Raw genomic sequence first — 14,981 nt, forward strand, 5'->3', positions numbered from 1 at the left:
AATGTTTTGACAAACCAAGTTTTAAGTCTTACTTCGTATAGGGCTTACTCTGTTTGAAACATTCTTATCTAGCCGTGTGACAATCGAAATATAAAAACAATGCTCAACGATGAACAATTGACTAATGTAGTTTTCAATTGTTTATTGTTCATCCTTTAATAGCAGCAATACTTTATAGCAGGGGTGAACAACACGGGGCACGCGTGCTAAATTTGGCACGCCATACGCCCAAACGTGGCACGCGAACGTTTTGTAAAAAAAAAATTATTTATGATATACATTAAAATATCACGTTTATATCAAAATCAGCTGTTGTTCAGAGAATCAAATTGTTCAACCAATAGATATTCGGTATTATTATTGAAATTTGTTTGATGTGTGTTTTGCGGGAGTTAATTTACAATACCAATGATTGTGCATGGCACGCGACAAGATTATTTAGAAAAATTTGGCACGAGTCCTCATTTGAGTTGTGCACCCCTGCTTTATAGGATGTCAGAACTAGATAACCTATAGTCTATAGAGGATTTCAGTAACTTCCTTCACCTTTTAAAACCAATGTTTTGCTTCTGTTTGTGAATGTATCTCTAATTTCCACATGGCGATGAACAAATATTACATACTTACTCTAATGCAGACAAATCGAATAGTCTCGAACCTCACAATGTTATGACTCAAATTATTACGACTTCTAGCCAGGGAGAGTAAAAACATTGAACTGCAGACGTACAATGCGATCTGTATAGACTCGTCGAGACAAAAACTATCAGAAAAGGTAGCTTTCGATTTTTTTTTCATATACTTGTATGTATGTATATTTATTTGCCGCAAAAATGTAACAGTATCTGCGTAATAATTAATCGGTATGACGAGATACATGTTCAAGATCTTACTGGCCTAAGACACAGATATGTGACTTGCATCCCTAACAAGTATAACAGCAGTTTATGACTGCCACTTGTTGGCGTAAGTCCGTGCTAACAGAAAAGTAACTGAAATGAATTCCATTTCACCATCAATCCTACATTAATATATAACGCGTTACGTTGTGGTATGCGCATTATTCAAAACCGTCCAGTGTGGAGGCCAATGAAAAATATTACTTGTGAATTTCCAAAAAATTGGACAAATAGCGCAAGTAAAATTCGTGAAGTAATTCAGTCAGTTCAAGGTTCAAACCAAGGGCACCTATATCTAAGCTTGTGCATAGCGAACGACGCATGTCACACATCAAAAACTAATTTTTTTTTTTGAGCCTATTGATTTTGGATGAATTATGTCGTATAATTTAATAATATGTCGAGTTATTGATTAATTAGAGTGAAGAGTCAGAGTGAAGAAATCGAAACCGCAGATTGATAAGTCGGCGGTCTCCGATCGCTATCTAGTTTATACCTTGTGGTATCCCGAGGGCACGACGCTGTAAAGTCATAGAAGCGCACAGGTGTTGCGTTTTATCACTTTGGGTCGCTTCTAATTTTAATGTGTGAGATTAGAATCAAAGATTACAAGTTAAACCACGTACAACTATTAACCAAAAGCAGCTAAATTATCCAATATCCCACACATTCACAAACAGAAGTTCAAATGTGGACATTTTCATAAAAGTTATTGAGAAATTTATGTGGTCCATTTCAGGTCCCCCTGCATCATCGTAATAATAATAAACTAAAGATTATTAATAATAACGCACAATTCTTCCCATGTTTGCGAAACTGAGTCTTTGTGTCTTTTAATCTAGTCTTCTCAAATCTTCTTTTACCAATCCCCATACACAACACCCCTCAACGCACACAGAGTAGTATTATGCAAAGATTATATATTCAACTAAGTGCATCGCAAGCGGTTGAATTACATCAAAACTGTCAGGTCAATGTCGAATAAATGTCGCACATCATGTCTAGTCCAATTATATTATATATACCGTATATCAAGGACCATAAGGTGTGAGGTCATAAATTGCTTAGATATGGTTCTATTCGAGGTACGTCGGCCTACAAGTCACAACGGGTTTTGGTATACCGGGACGTATGGTAAGCCTAAACAATATCAGTATTTTGAATGTAGGCAATAAATAATAAAGAGCTCTCCAGAAGTATGTGTACCAATATGGAGGTAACTGATTTTGTTTGCCTATTTTACATGAGTTGTATAAAATGACTGAAACCTATGGGCAGGGGGTATATTCACTTGGCTAACACAGACAGTCCCGAACTGGTAAACACACTGCGGGAGTACCGAATAAAGTAATGCCGGATGCCGGACCCATACATTAGGCTTATAAGACGCACGATCGAATTTTGAGAAATAAAAAAAGGATTCAAAGTTCACCTTATGGTCTGTAAAATATGGTAAATAAACTGAGGCCTTAATAGTACTTTCCAGTGTTACAAGAAACCATTATTTCTCAAAAAGCGTTTTATAAAATCAAGTACCCAGATTTTGGAATGCGGGGGTGGGGTGTTGGTTCAGTGTTCCCTTTTAGGAAATTATGATTGCGAAAATACCTCACAGTTCTCGCAAAAAAGTGCACTGACAGTGTACACTGGTAGGTACATTATGCTATGAAGATATGGATATAGGATCAACACAGAAGAAAATCAGTTCAGAGAAAAGCAAACTTATTGGTAAAAGAATTTTTGTAGAATTGGTCATTTTTGCAGAAAAATGAATGCACGAAAAACTCATGTTGACTTCATAAAGTAAAATATCATTAATTTTTCTAGGCAACCAAAACGATTTTCCGAAATTTTGCGATCGAAGTTATTCATATTCCAGTATTTTAAGACATCGTTTCTCAAACTGTTTTCCGCGCAACATGTTTCACGAGCTTTTTCACGGTGCTCCGCAGAACAGGAAGCACAACTGCTACTAAATTGGTCGCCATGGTGATAACGGCCGGACTTTGGCGACTCTGGGTTGTAAATTTGTCTCCCAAATGGGGACAAACAGACGGATAGACTTTGAGCCATATCGGAAACATGGTGTTTTCGTTAATCGTTTAATATCTTTAAGCATTGGCCGAATTTTTACTTGTAAAAATTACTGCAAATTTTATAATTTTCACCATAGGCTAAATTTTTTTGAAGCTACCACCAATTTTACCTTCTAATTACTTGGTGTTCCGCAAGGCAAGAATTCGTAGATGATCCGGGCAAAAAAGTTGAAGAAGCGATGTTCTAAAATATTATCCGATTTACGGCACGCTTGCAAAACATTATCATCAATGCACATTTACACCACATTAATAATTGAGTGAGTATAGCTTACCTCTGATGAGATAAAATTCCAAATACAATATTAGCATCCTCAATTGCACAAATGAGAAATTCATACAGGACTAAAATTACACAAATAAATAATCTTTTATGCTACTGTTAGATAGGCATCTAGGGAACTTTAAGGCAAATACTGGTATTAATAAAAGAAAGAACCAACTACATTTAAAAGATAATTTTACCAACTAATAGTTTCATATATAGTAAACAGCAGAAGATTTGCTACAGTATTTTAAGAGCTCAATTCTTGACAATTTTCTGACATTTTCGACAAAGTTAATAAGTATGAGCACAAACTCTTACATACTAAAAGACTTATGCTGTATACCAGTCAGTGGTTTTCATCCTTTTATGGCTCGTGGCCCTCTTTCTGAGATTTTTAGCACCCATGCCCCCAGGGTTATCATTCCAGTGGTATTAAAAGTGTTAATTGGACTGGTATATACCAAATCACATCATGTTTAATTAAACAATTCATGCATAAAAAAGCAAAACCATCAACTGAAATAACCTTATCGAGCATTAAACTAGGAAAAACAGGGAGTTTTCTTGTGAAGTGAGAGGTAAAATCAGTTTAGCGCCTAGCATTGTCGCCCCCTCCAACCTCTGTTGTAGACACAGCTGTGTTGGGTTGTCCAATTTTTGAGTTAATTTAATAAATCAATCATTAGAGAATAAATCAATGATAAATAAATCAATCATAATTTAGAGATACTTTCCTTCACATATGGTGGGAAATAAAATTAGCCAATCATAGGTGAGGCATTGCTTTGCCTCTGTTAATTTAGTTTCCAATAATATTTGAAGACGGTCACCAATAGTCCTTCAACAGAGCCTTGTTTAGAAAGAACACGCACAAACAACGAAATATTGTCTGCCGTTCTTGGTTACAATTAAAACATAACACAAGCAAATGATCTTGTCTTGATTATAAGTTCTCTATCGGGACAGATACAGGAAAATTGAATTCATGGTACTGCGGGATCCAGTTGGAAGGAAATAGATAAAGACTGTTTGTTCATAGATTTGTTCTGAGTGAATTTATGAAAAGGACTCGTAAAAAGAAGTTGAGTACGAAATAAAATATTTGGCTTCAATTTTTCTTCAAACAGAGAACAAAATTAAAAAAGTTTTTATATATAAATGGTTTTTCTAATTGATAAAAACAAACGGAGAAAATAGTGAAAGGTTTGGAAATACAGGATGTCCATAAAGTCTCTTTACAATTTCAATTTCGTTATAAAGTCAGTTCTCAATAGCCAAAACAATATAGGGTATCGATAAATTCTGTTTCAAAAAAAAAATTCAAGACCTTTTGGGACACCGTGTATATATATATTTCCCTCTTTTACAATTTTACAACAAAATATCAGATATCAAAATATCAAATATCACCGATATGACCAAAACAAAATAATCTATTATTTTGATAAAAACTCTGAAATAATAATTTCGACCATGGAATGTTGTAAATTGTGGTATAAGTAGCAGATTTTTTAAAAAACTCCAAAATAATAACATCGAAAATAAAGCTTCGATAAAAAAAAATAAAAATATTTTTCCGGTTAAATTTGACTTTCTATGCTTCTTCTGATGTAACATATCCGTGGTCCTATGTTTTCTTCTTTATCATAAAATAATAGGTATACATAAATATATCCATAAAAATGAAAAAACAAAACTTAAAAATAATAACATAGAGCATAAATTATATAATATTGCTATTCTTCAGTAAAATTATCACACATTGGCTAACATAGACGAGCCTAAGTTGACCGGGAGCAGTGGAGAAGTTTCTTCAATTGCCTGAAAATAGAGTTAATTAGAACAGATAGGACAATAGTTTTTTGTTGTATGATTTTAAATATTAACAATTTATTTATTATTAAATTTATCTTTGGTGCTGGCTTTGATCGTCCTTACATAAACCTAGCTAGGACCTTTAATCTAACAAACATAATTTAACCTGTCCGGAAAATTCGCCGTAGGAAATCTCGCCGCACGGTTCTTCAAAAACCTTAGTTTTTATCACAAATACTTGTTTTACAGCAAAATGCTCTTGTGGCGATTTTTCCTAAGCTGCGATATTTCCTGCGATGAGATTTCTTACAGCAAAATTTCATGCGGCAAGTTTTACTAGAACTATAATTTACTATTTATAGACATTTGCAAAGATAATAATAGGCTTTTTACATTTATCCCGAGGAGAGAGAAAGAGATTAAAGGCACATCTTAATCACATGGCAAACCACTGCCTCTTGTCCTGTTACCAATCCACGTCGGATATGAGAATAGCTAACTCGTTGATTGTTTGATGTACATGGACTTGAGTGGGCAAGAAAGTGACAACCTAGCAGCGACTACTTGAACCCTGGCACTCCCTATCTTACACCAATATATTGATTGAAACAACTCCACAATTATCATACGTGCGAATCCAACCGGTAGAAAATCCCACTCCCTAAGGGGGCACAGAGCAGTTGGGGGGCGGTGTAGCACAATGCTAGGCGCAAAATTCATTTTACTTTTCACTTTACAAGAAAACTCTTCTAGTTTCATTGCTTGATAAGGTTATTTAACAGGGCGTTTTCATCTTGTGGAGCATGAATTGTTTGAACATAATGGGATTAGGAATCTACCGCTCAAAAAAACACTATAAATACAACTGGAATGATAAACATGAGCGCCACGAGTGCCAACAGTCTTCGGAACGGGGCCACAGGCCTTTAAAAATTGGCAACCACTGCAATGAAGATCGAACAAAAACAGAAACAGAGTACGGTATCCATAGCGAGGGTGGCATAAGTAAATCAAAAACAAGAAAAGGGATGGATTAATTACTCACCTAGCTAGCGTAAAACAGTAGGATATCACATTCATTGTTGTAGAGTCAGATGGACAGGTGAAGGCAACGTCTTATTCCTGACCAGATTGTCTAGGCCCTGAAATTTGATAAAAGAAAGAATTAAGGATAATTTCATCCAAAAACCTGCAATTTGAGAAATTGCAATAGCTCAAGAAAAAAAAATCTTATTGCTAATATCTCCAGAATAAAAAATGGTTATGGTAACTTCAGAGAAAAACAAATTGGTAATATTTTTTTACTTATCAAAATTCCATATCTTTTGAATTAACGATAATTCATGCTGAATAAATTGATATATAGACAATTTTTTGTCGGACGTGAAGCTAATTGAGAATGAAAAATATTTGTTAGGTTTGATCTTTCCCAGCTTAGTTTGTATATTTACATTTCTTCATTGTTTATTTAGAGATTGCGATTTTATCAAAATTTTTTCAACATCTTTTTTTGAATAAAACAAACTTTTGCCGGTGCTCCCGAAGTATGCGAACCAAGATGGCGGACATCGGAACGTAACATGGGTAACAGGTTAGGGTTAGGCCATAATTTTTTTCGAATTTTCATTATTTTAGTCCTATTATCAATTCGAAGACTAGCCAAGAGCCTCCCGTAGTATTTATACCTAAAATTATGGCCTAAACCTAACCTAGTACACATATTACATTCCGATGTCCGCCATCTTGGTTCGCATACTTCGGGAGCCCCCTTTTGCCTTATTATCTGTTCTGTGTAGCTTATTGTTAGCTAGTTATTTTTGAAGTGGGCGCGAGACTTGACAAAATTCTAAAACAGGGCTTAAAAGTTTGAGAACCACTGCTGTAAGTCCAACTCACCTCTCCAGCATACGACAACAGTGGAGAAATCTCGACTTGTACCGGATATTCCCTTTCAGTATTTGAGCAGCTGCAATATATGAAAAAGTAACAGTTTTAAGAATGATTTTATGTTTGTTTATTATTCTTTATTATTTTATACAGATGAAAAGCATGATCTAACCCAGGACTACTCAACTATTTTTATCGAAGATCCGCAAACAAAACTTCAAAATTATTTGGGTCCGGACTTTCCAGAAATTATATTTCGGCATCCTTAAACGAGCACTTCCTCGGCCGGCTAATGATTATTACCAAATCAAGATTATTTATTATGGTGTTATAGTTCTTTTCATATATATTCAAAACTATAAAAGTCATTTTCTAAAAGGAAACTGGAAAAGTGGGGCTAATGATCCAAAATAAAGAATTAAGTGCAGCCCTAATCCAATACGGTACTTGAAAGGTTCGGATTCGAACCACAGTCCGCCAGTTGAGTAGCCCTGACCTAGTGTACCAATTGTACATTAGATAGCAATGGAGTGCAACCTTTTTTACAGGAAGACCATATACAGATATATCTGGGTAAAACAGTGCAACTGTAATGAGTGAAAAAGTGATTGTTTTTTAAATGAAATAGGACAGAGCATAGTAATTTTTGATTTCGGAGGATATGCTTGTCGAAAAAATTTTCTGAACACTTTCCTAACGAAACACTTGAAATTAGAGCAAGGGTGTGCAACCTTTAATACAGGAGGGCCACATACAAGTAACTGGGTGAAACTGTGGGCTGCATCGTTATAGGATTTTTAGTACTAAAATAACTTTGGTTAATTATTTTATGACATGTATTGTTCGCTTAAGATATGCTATTTGTTAGAGCATTGTAACATCATAGGGATAGATAATGAAGTCGACTCAGGTATAGGCAAAGATTGGAACCACCTGCACGTTCCAGATAAAATATTGGTAAAAAAAAATGATCGATAAAGTGTGTTAAGTTTAATAAAATATGCAATATTAAATTATATTTGAAAACAATATACATTATAGTTATTTACTCTCTTATTTGAATGGAAATTCGCAGGACCCTGGTTAAAAAGAGTGACGTGTGCAATATCTCACCTCTCTTCAACAGTGATGACCTTTCCACTTTGATCTGCGACCTGTCCACCAGCAGATGCTATAAGTCTATGATGCAAAGACATGAGAGCCCATCGAGAAGTGCGAGGATTTGAGTCTCCTCCAATTCCGTCTGGTTTATCTGCATTTTTAAGCGGAGAAAATTCATCTTCTCGTTTGACCTCAAGAACTGCGAACCTCCTGAAAAATAGAGGTCAAACGATGTCATAAAGGTCAAACGATTTACACAAAGAGTATTAACCACTTCTACTATCTTCACCGAAGATTCATAAGGTTTACAAACTTCAAAATTACCGGGGAACGGACATTTCAGAAAATTTATTTCATTAAAGAAACGAAACTTCAAATGCAATATTAAATTAAATACAAGAGCAATGAATGGCTCAAAATTATGGACACAAATGTCACACATCGGTACCAGTACGGCAAACTGTATGAAAAAGCTGTGTATGTAACTAGAATCGAAATCATCTAAAATTATAAAACGATGCTTGTCATGCCAAAATAAAGAAGTAGACATGGTCTAAATTGAATGGTCGAAAGGTCCAGATTCAGACCGGGGTCCGTCAGTTTAATAGCCCTGGCATAGACGATATGCGAAAGACCTGGTAATTCCATCGCAAAGAAAATACGTCGTCAATAAAGTAGTCAAAAAAATTTCATGGCAGATTATTCTATCTGCAGAAAAAATTAATAGGCTACATAGCAAATCCCAGTAGATGAATTTCTCAATTTTTTATAACTTTGTTTAATAAAAAGAATCGTCTCAAAAGTAATGATTGTCATTTTGAGAAAAACAATCTGATTTTATCAAATTTGTTGAAAACGATTACTCTAAACCAGAGTTTCCCAAACTGGGGTATGCGATGAATGCACAGGGGTCAGCAACCATATAAAAGAGTCTGATCGATTTTTAAGGATTAATTTCAATCGAAGAGCCATTGCATCGTTTTGGTTGAGTGTTGCGGACAAATTGAAATGACAAATAAATTTTATTGCCTTTTGTAACTACCTTCGTGTGTGAGGAAGCTTTATCAGTTCTTATTATTATGATGAAAAAAAAAATAGGAGAGACTTGCCGTAGAGTCAGCTTATAAGAGCTTTCTTGTCACAAATTGTTCCGAGAATCGATAAATAGAGCAGTGAAAAGCCACCTCATCCATTACATTAATGTCGTTTGCGTTGTTGAGAAATGTTATACGGCATAGAATGGGGGGTGGGGATGGGGGGGATCCATCAAAACTAAGATTCACAAATATGGGTTCGCGGCCCAAAACAAAATTTGGGAAATCCTGCTCTGTACTACCGAAACCAACTTTGAATCAAACTTGGAAGGATATTTTGTAAAGTTGGAAGATAACAAATTATGCTTACTCTGAAAATTTGAAGACATCAAAAACAAATTTTTCTATCTTGATACCGTTGGGGGTAGATGAAGTCACTGTTTTACCGTCTTTGTTCAAGTAAGGAATTTTTTTCTTCGCTACATGATGATAGAGCTGACTTTCTTGTTCCAGACTGAAACATAAAGTTTGGAAAATATTTGACAGTAATATTTAATAAGATCTGAGTAATTGATACAATACATTCTATTTTAACAAATGAATTGAAAGCTGTTCAAAATAATTTTATAGGAATCAGAGGGAACCTCATTACACTTGACGATGGTTCCTATTTAACCAGGGTTTTTATGGCACCAGGGCAGTGGAAAAATCTACAATTTATTCCAAACTCTAAGTTGGTGGAAATTTCAACTTCGACTGCAGCTCTGAATCTACAAGGAAAACGAATTTTGTAATGAAGAGCATATACAAGCATTCTTTATTTAATTGTAAGAAATGCTTGTAAACTTTTGTAAAAAAAAATTGACTCCGACATTCACCATTAAAATTCTGAAATTACAACTACAATAAAATCAAGTATTCTTTTTTAAATTGTAAAAAATGCTTGTAGACTTTTGTAAAAAAAAATTGAATTCGACATTCACCATTAAAATTCTGAAATTACAACTACAATAAAATCAAAATTTCAAACTATGACTCTAGCCCTGACATTGGCAAAGTACGGCCCCACGGCCTAATCCGGCTATTTGTGAATTTCAATCCGGCCTGCCTGATGCTGCCACAACCAAACTAAAACCAAATTTTGATGTTTTAGCAAAAAATAACTCAGGGAATGTTTAGTTTTAGCATGAGGATTTTCCACTTTTGCTTTTGTAACACTGTAAATATTGTTGATGAAATGTAAGAATTTGCGTCACACTCACACTGCCGGCCAGTCTAGGTGGACAAAATTTTTTGCCCCTGGTCCGAATGCTCTAGCTCAACACCAAATTATGCAAAGACTTCATAGTCCTGCTAACTAAATGAGAGATTCCGAATTTGAGTGTATGATACAATATTGAACATAGAATATCACAAACCTGCAAACATTCTTCAAGAAATCTAGAGTAAAGAAATGATTGCAAATGTTTCCTGCAGAAAACGTGAGCTTCCCGGATTCAGTTCGTAGACGTGCAGTTTCCGATGTTATTTCAGAATATTCTACGACTTGGTAAACATTGTCAACAAGACAAACTACGCCGACCGCTTCGTCGGGATGATTTTTTTCGACAACCTACCAAAATAAAAAATAGATTTTATTCTCAACATAGTTATTTTCAAATAGCATCCCCTAAACCAGGACTACTCAACTGGAAGACCGCGGTCCGAATTCGGACCTTTCGACCATTCAATTCGGACTGCTTGTTTATTTCGGCAGCATTAGCATCGTTTTATAGTTTTAGATGATTTTGATACAATTTAAATACACAGCTATACAGTTTGTCATACTGGTACCGATGGTATGAATTGATTTCGAAAAAAATGTAAGCGGCTGGGGGAAGGGAATACAAGAGAGTATAGTGCAGAAAACTAACTACTGCGTGATTGACATGCCATTCGCGAACATTTTTCGCGTCTTAAAAACTCTGCAACTACATTTCTCTCCATGTTTTCATCTACATATGCCTGTGAATCTCTGAACTTGAAGTCGTGTATTAAGAGTAGCCCGAAAGATGAAACCAAGTAGTTCGTGTAATGCTTTGACGTTACTAAATATAAACCCAATGTGAAATCTCGGTCATCGGTAATGCAGCAGAAGAAGTCTTACTGATATGAAATAAGAAAAGTAATCAAATCTATTTGTCAAACCGATATTTTCTCGAATATTGAATCTGTCTGTACATGTTTAAAAGGTTTATTACTGTGTACTTTTGCTTTGGAAGTAGCAAACCATTGTTTTTGAATTTGGTCGGCACGCGAAGTAATTTTGTCGTTAAATTTAGTCGATTTTGGCACGCGGGCCGAAAAAGGTTGCCCACCCCGGGCCTAGGCAATACCTATCAGGTTCAATTACACTGTCGGATGTAAGAACGGAAAATGCTCATAGAGGAAACATGCGAACGATGCTCAAATATATGGATACGAAAGAAGCCAAAACGAAGTAGTACGGGTATGCAGTAAGCACATGTCACAGTGGGCTACCGGTAAAGCAGTGCTCACTGCTAACGCGGTTGCGGGACGGACACAAAGTATAAAATATTTGATGAAGTCATCGCACACAAAAAACGAATCGATCCCGCGGAAACTTCTGAAATGAATAAAAGTAATAGCCACCTATCTAAAAATACAATCTTTGGCGCTCCAGAAGTGTGTGTACCAATATATGGATTTAACTAATTTTGTTCTCCTCTTTCACATCAAGTTGTGTAAAGGAACTGAAACCCATTGGCAGGGGATATATTCACTTGGTTAACACAGACAGTCCCCGAACTCGTAATAGAACTAAAATAAGGAAAATTTGGATAAAACTATGATCTAACTCTAACCTGGAACACATTTAGGGATCTATGAGATGTCCCTGAAGTTACAAAATTACGAACTTGCAAGCCGCTCGTTCACCTCTCAGCGCCAACGCCCACGTGAATGATTATTCGTTACGAATCTATATATATACCGTATTTCCCGGCGAATAAGTCGCTTTTTGGCCTGATTTTTTTTTTTTGGGGGGGGGGGGTTCGTCTTATTAGGCGAGTATGACAATTTTTTGGTGTCGCCCTAATATTCAATTCGTATCATAAAATATCAAATACGTTCGGAGATAGCATCCCCACAGGTTGAACACAATTAGATTGAAATTGAAAAACAGTTTGAATTCTCGTAGTTGTTATGGATTGAATATTACGCTACAAGAAAACGTCATTATAGGCTATTTTAACCAATGCATGGATTGAATATTACGCTACAAGAAAACGTCATTATAGGCTATTTTAATCAATGCATGGATTGAATATTACGCTACAAGAAAACGTCATTATAGGCTATTTTAACCAATGCATGGATTGAATATTACGCTACAAGAAAACGTTATTATATGCTATTTTACCCAATGCATGGATTGAATATTACGCTACAAGAAAACGTCATTATAGGCTATTTTGACCAATGCGCAAACACGGCGACCGCTCAAATGTCTCTGTATGGTAATTTGAGATTCCGATGTTGATGCGGTTTGACTACCCGTCTTATTGGCAGGTTATGTGCAAAAACACATGTTTTTAGGATTAAAAACGGGTCTTATTTACCGAGTAGACTTATTCGCCGCGAAATACATTCGTAGATTTCCATGACACACAGAATACAAATCTTGAAACTCCTTATAACTAGCTTAACATTGAAAGATATTTAACGCTATATATATATACTTGATCATCAAAAAACAAATTATTTTGAAGACGTGACTCCGCGAGTTCTCGTCATTGTAGTTCAGTAATTACAAAGTATTTAAATGAGTCGTACCTGTCAGACCGTAGATTTACTTGGTGGGAAATGAATTTTAATTTGATAATGACAGGACGGAACATGTTATGTTCCTAAAAGTGGTGTAATTTGATTCCTACGAAAGTCTTTGTGTAAATTTTGGAAAAAGTTAATTTTGTTCGGATAGTTTAAACATGACATGATGGGGTACATTTGGGGGTTAATTGCTCTACACACCCAACGAGAGTTCCCATTACTGTACGTGCGCAACAAGCAGGCTGTAAATCTGGTATGATTCGAATAAATTAATAAATGATGAAAATTACTCTAATCAAATTAAATGGGACATAAAAAATACCCCCACAGAGCCGAGATTAATTTTGTATGTGTGTGTGCATTTATTTGCATGTTCAGTACCCATTCGTTTTTGTGTATTACCTTATTACTGATCAGCCGATCGCGAGGTATTTTGAAGCGGTCGAAAGCAGCTTGGCCTTCCCTGATTTAGCTATTTGCGACTTGAACAAAAGTTTGACCCTTTTTTGTCAGTTTAGAAAAAAGTTTTTCTGGTGCAAGAAAGACCTGACTTATTGTTCATTTTCTGTCTTTCGTATCAGTACTTATATACCCTGCTCTCATTTGTTTCATTTCTCATTTGAGGAAGTGAAAATGTGCTCTGTATAAAAATTTTATATTGAGACTTTGGAAAGGCAAAGTTATAAGTAGGGATGGGCAAAATCGAACATTTTAATGAGTTGTTCTGGTCTACATTCGACGTTGAAGCCAGGAAAACCTCTGTCTCACTAGACATAAAACTGTTAATGTTTAATGAAGACCGATGAGGTCAAAAAATAACGCCCTTTCGGTGTTAATTTTGTGTTAATCGCCGATTGTTTTTTGTCAGCGCGATTCATTTTGGTGCGCCGGCACCGATAGTTGGGAAGCTAACTTTCCAGCAGTTCTTCATACGCATTAATCGTCGCGCCCCGGCGGCCATCAAAATTTTGTTTTTCTTTTGAAGTAAATTTTCAAACCAAATTTCTAAAACAATTTTATTCTGATTTTATTTTGACGTTGGCTCTGATCGTTCTTATATAACTGTGTTTCCCCGAAAATAAGACGGAAAAAACCATTAGGACTTATTTTCGGAATTGTCTTTTATTTTCATTGATCATAAATAAAATTACAGAGTGGAGAATTACGAGATTTTCAAATATACAAAATATGAACAACGGTATCCATTTACTTATAAATCACGTTTTTCTCTCTCACGCTTTTTATATTAATCATTTAAATTTTAAAACGTCCAGGAGAGATTTTCTTGCTATCGACTAAGTAAAAAAAAATGTGCTATTGACTAGGATTTAAGCGTTTGCCTCAGCGACGCGCGATTTCTCTGTCAAAGTAATGGTTTTCGAATACTTTAATGCGGGGGTGTGCAACCTGCATATGCAGCCCGCACGGAAAAGTTATGCGCCCGCGGAGAGGTGACGATCTTGAATGATGTGCGGCTCGCGAAACGATTTTAGTTTAATCTGGTACATTCGAGCAATTCCAATCCCTTTGCGTAACAAACCATATACCTGAGTCCAATTTATTATCTACGTCAAGTCTTAAACGAAAGCTCACAAATATACTTACTATTTCTTTAAATGGATCATGTTATTATTACTTTTCACTTTAAGAAGTTAGACCATGATCTAACGAAAGCTCACAAATATACTTACTATTTCGTTGAAAGAGATCATGTTATTTTTACTTTTCACTCTGAGTCTTACTTGCATTTAGGGCTTACCTTGTTTGAAACATTCTTTGCTTCAGCGACTCGTGCTTTCTCTGTCAAAGTAATGGTATTCGTAGACTTTAACGACATTCTAATATTTCAATATACGATTCGAATGTTTTGACAAACCAAGTTTTAAGTCTTACTTCGTATAGGGCTTACTACGTTTGAAACATTCTTATCTAGCCGTGTGACAATCGAAATATAAAAACAATGCTCAACTATGAACAATTGACTAATGTAGTTTTCAATTGTTTATTGTTCATCCTTTAATAGCAGCAATACTTTATAGCAGGGGTGAAC

General features: G+C 35.4%; 1 protein-coding gene across 1 annotated transcript; it reads right to left on the minus strand.

The window, feature by feature from the left end:
• Positions 1-1,802: 1,802 nt before the first annotated feature.
• LOC144422833 (UDP-N-acetylhexosamine pyrophosphorylase-like) lies at positions 1,803-14,768 on the minus strand. Its single transcript, XM_078112697.1, has 7 exons — positions 14,691-14,768; positions 10,519-10,712; positions 9,471-9,614; positions 8,079-8,276; positions 6,975-7,044; positions 6,124-6,220; positions 1,803-5,084 (listed from the first exon to the last, which is right to left on the minus strand). The coding sequence occupies exons 1-6, from the start codon at positions 14,766-14,768 to the stop codon at positions 6,155-6,157; spliced, it is 750 nt and encodes a 249-aa protein (XP_077968823.1). The 3' UTR covers positions 1,803-5,084; positions 6,124-6,154.
• Positions 14,769-14,981: the final 213 nt, after the last annotated feature.

This window comes from Styela clava, chromosome 5, assembly GCF_964204865.1.
Source record: "Styela clava chromosome 5, kaStyClav1.hap1.2, whole genome shotgun sequence".
In the NCBI taxonomy this organism is placed as follows: Eukaryota; Metazoa; Chordata; class Ascidiacea; order Stolidobranchia; family Styelidae; genus Styela; species Styela clava.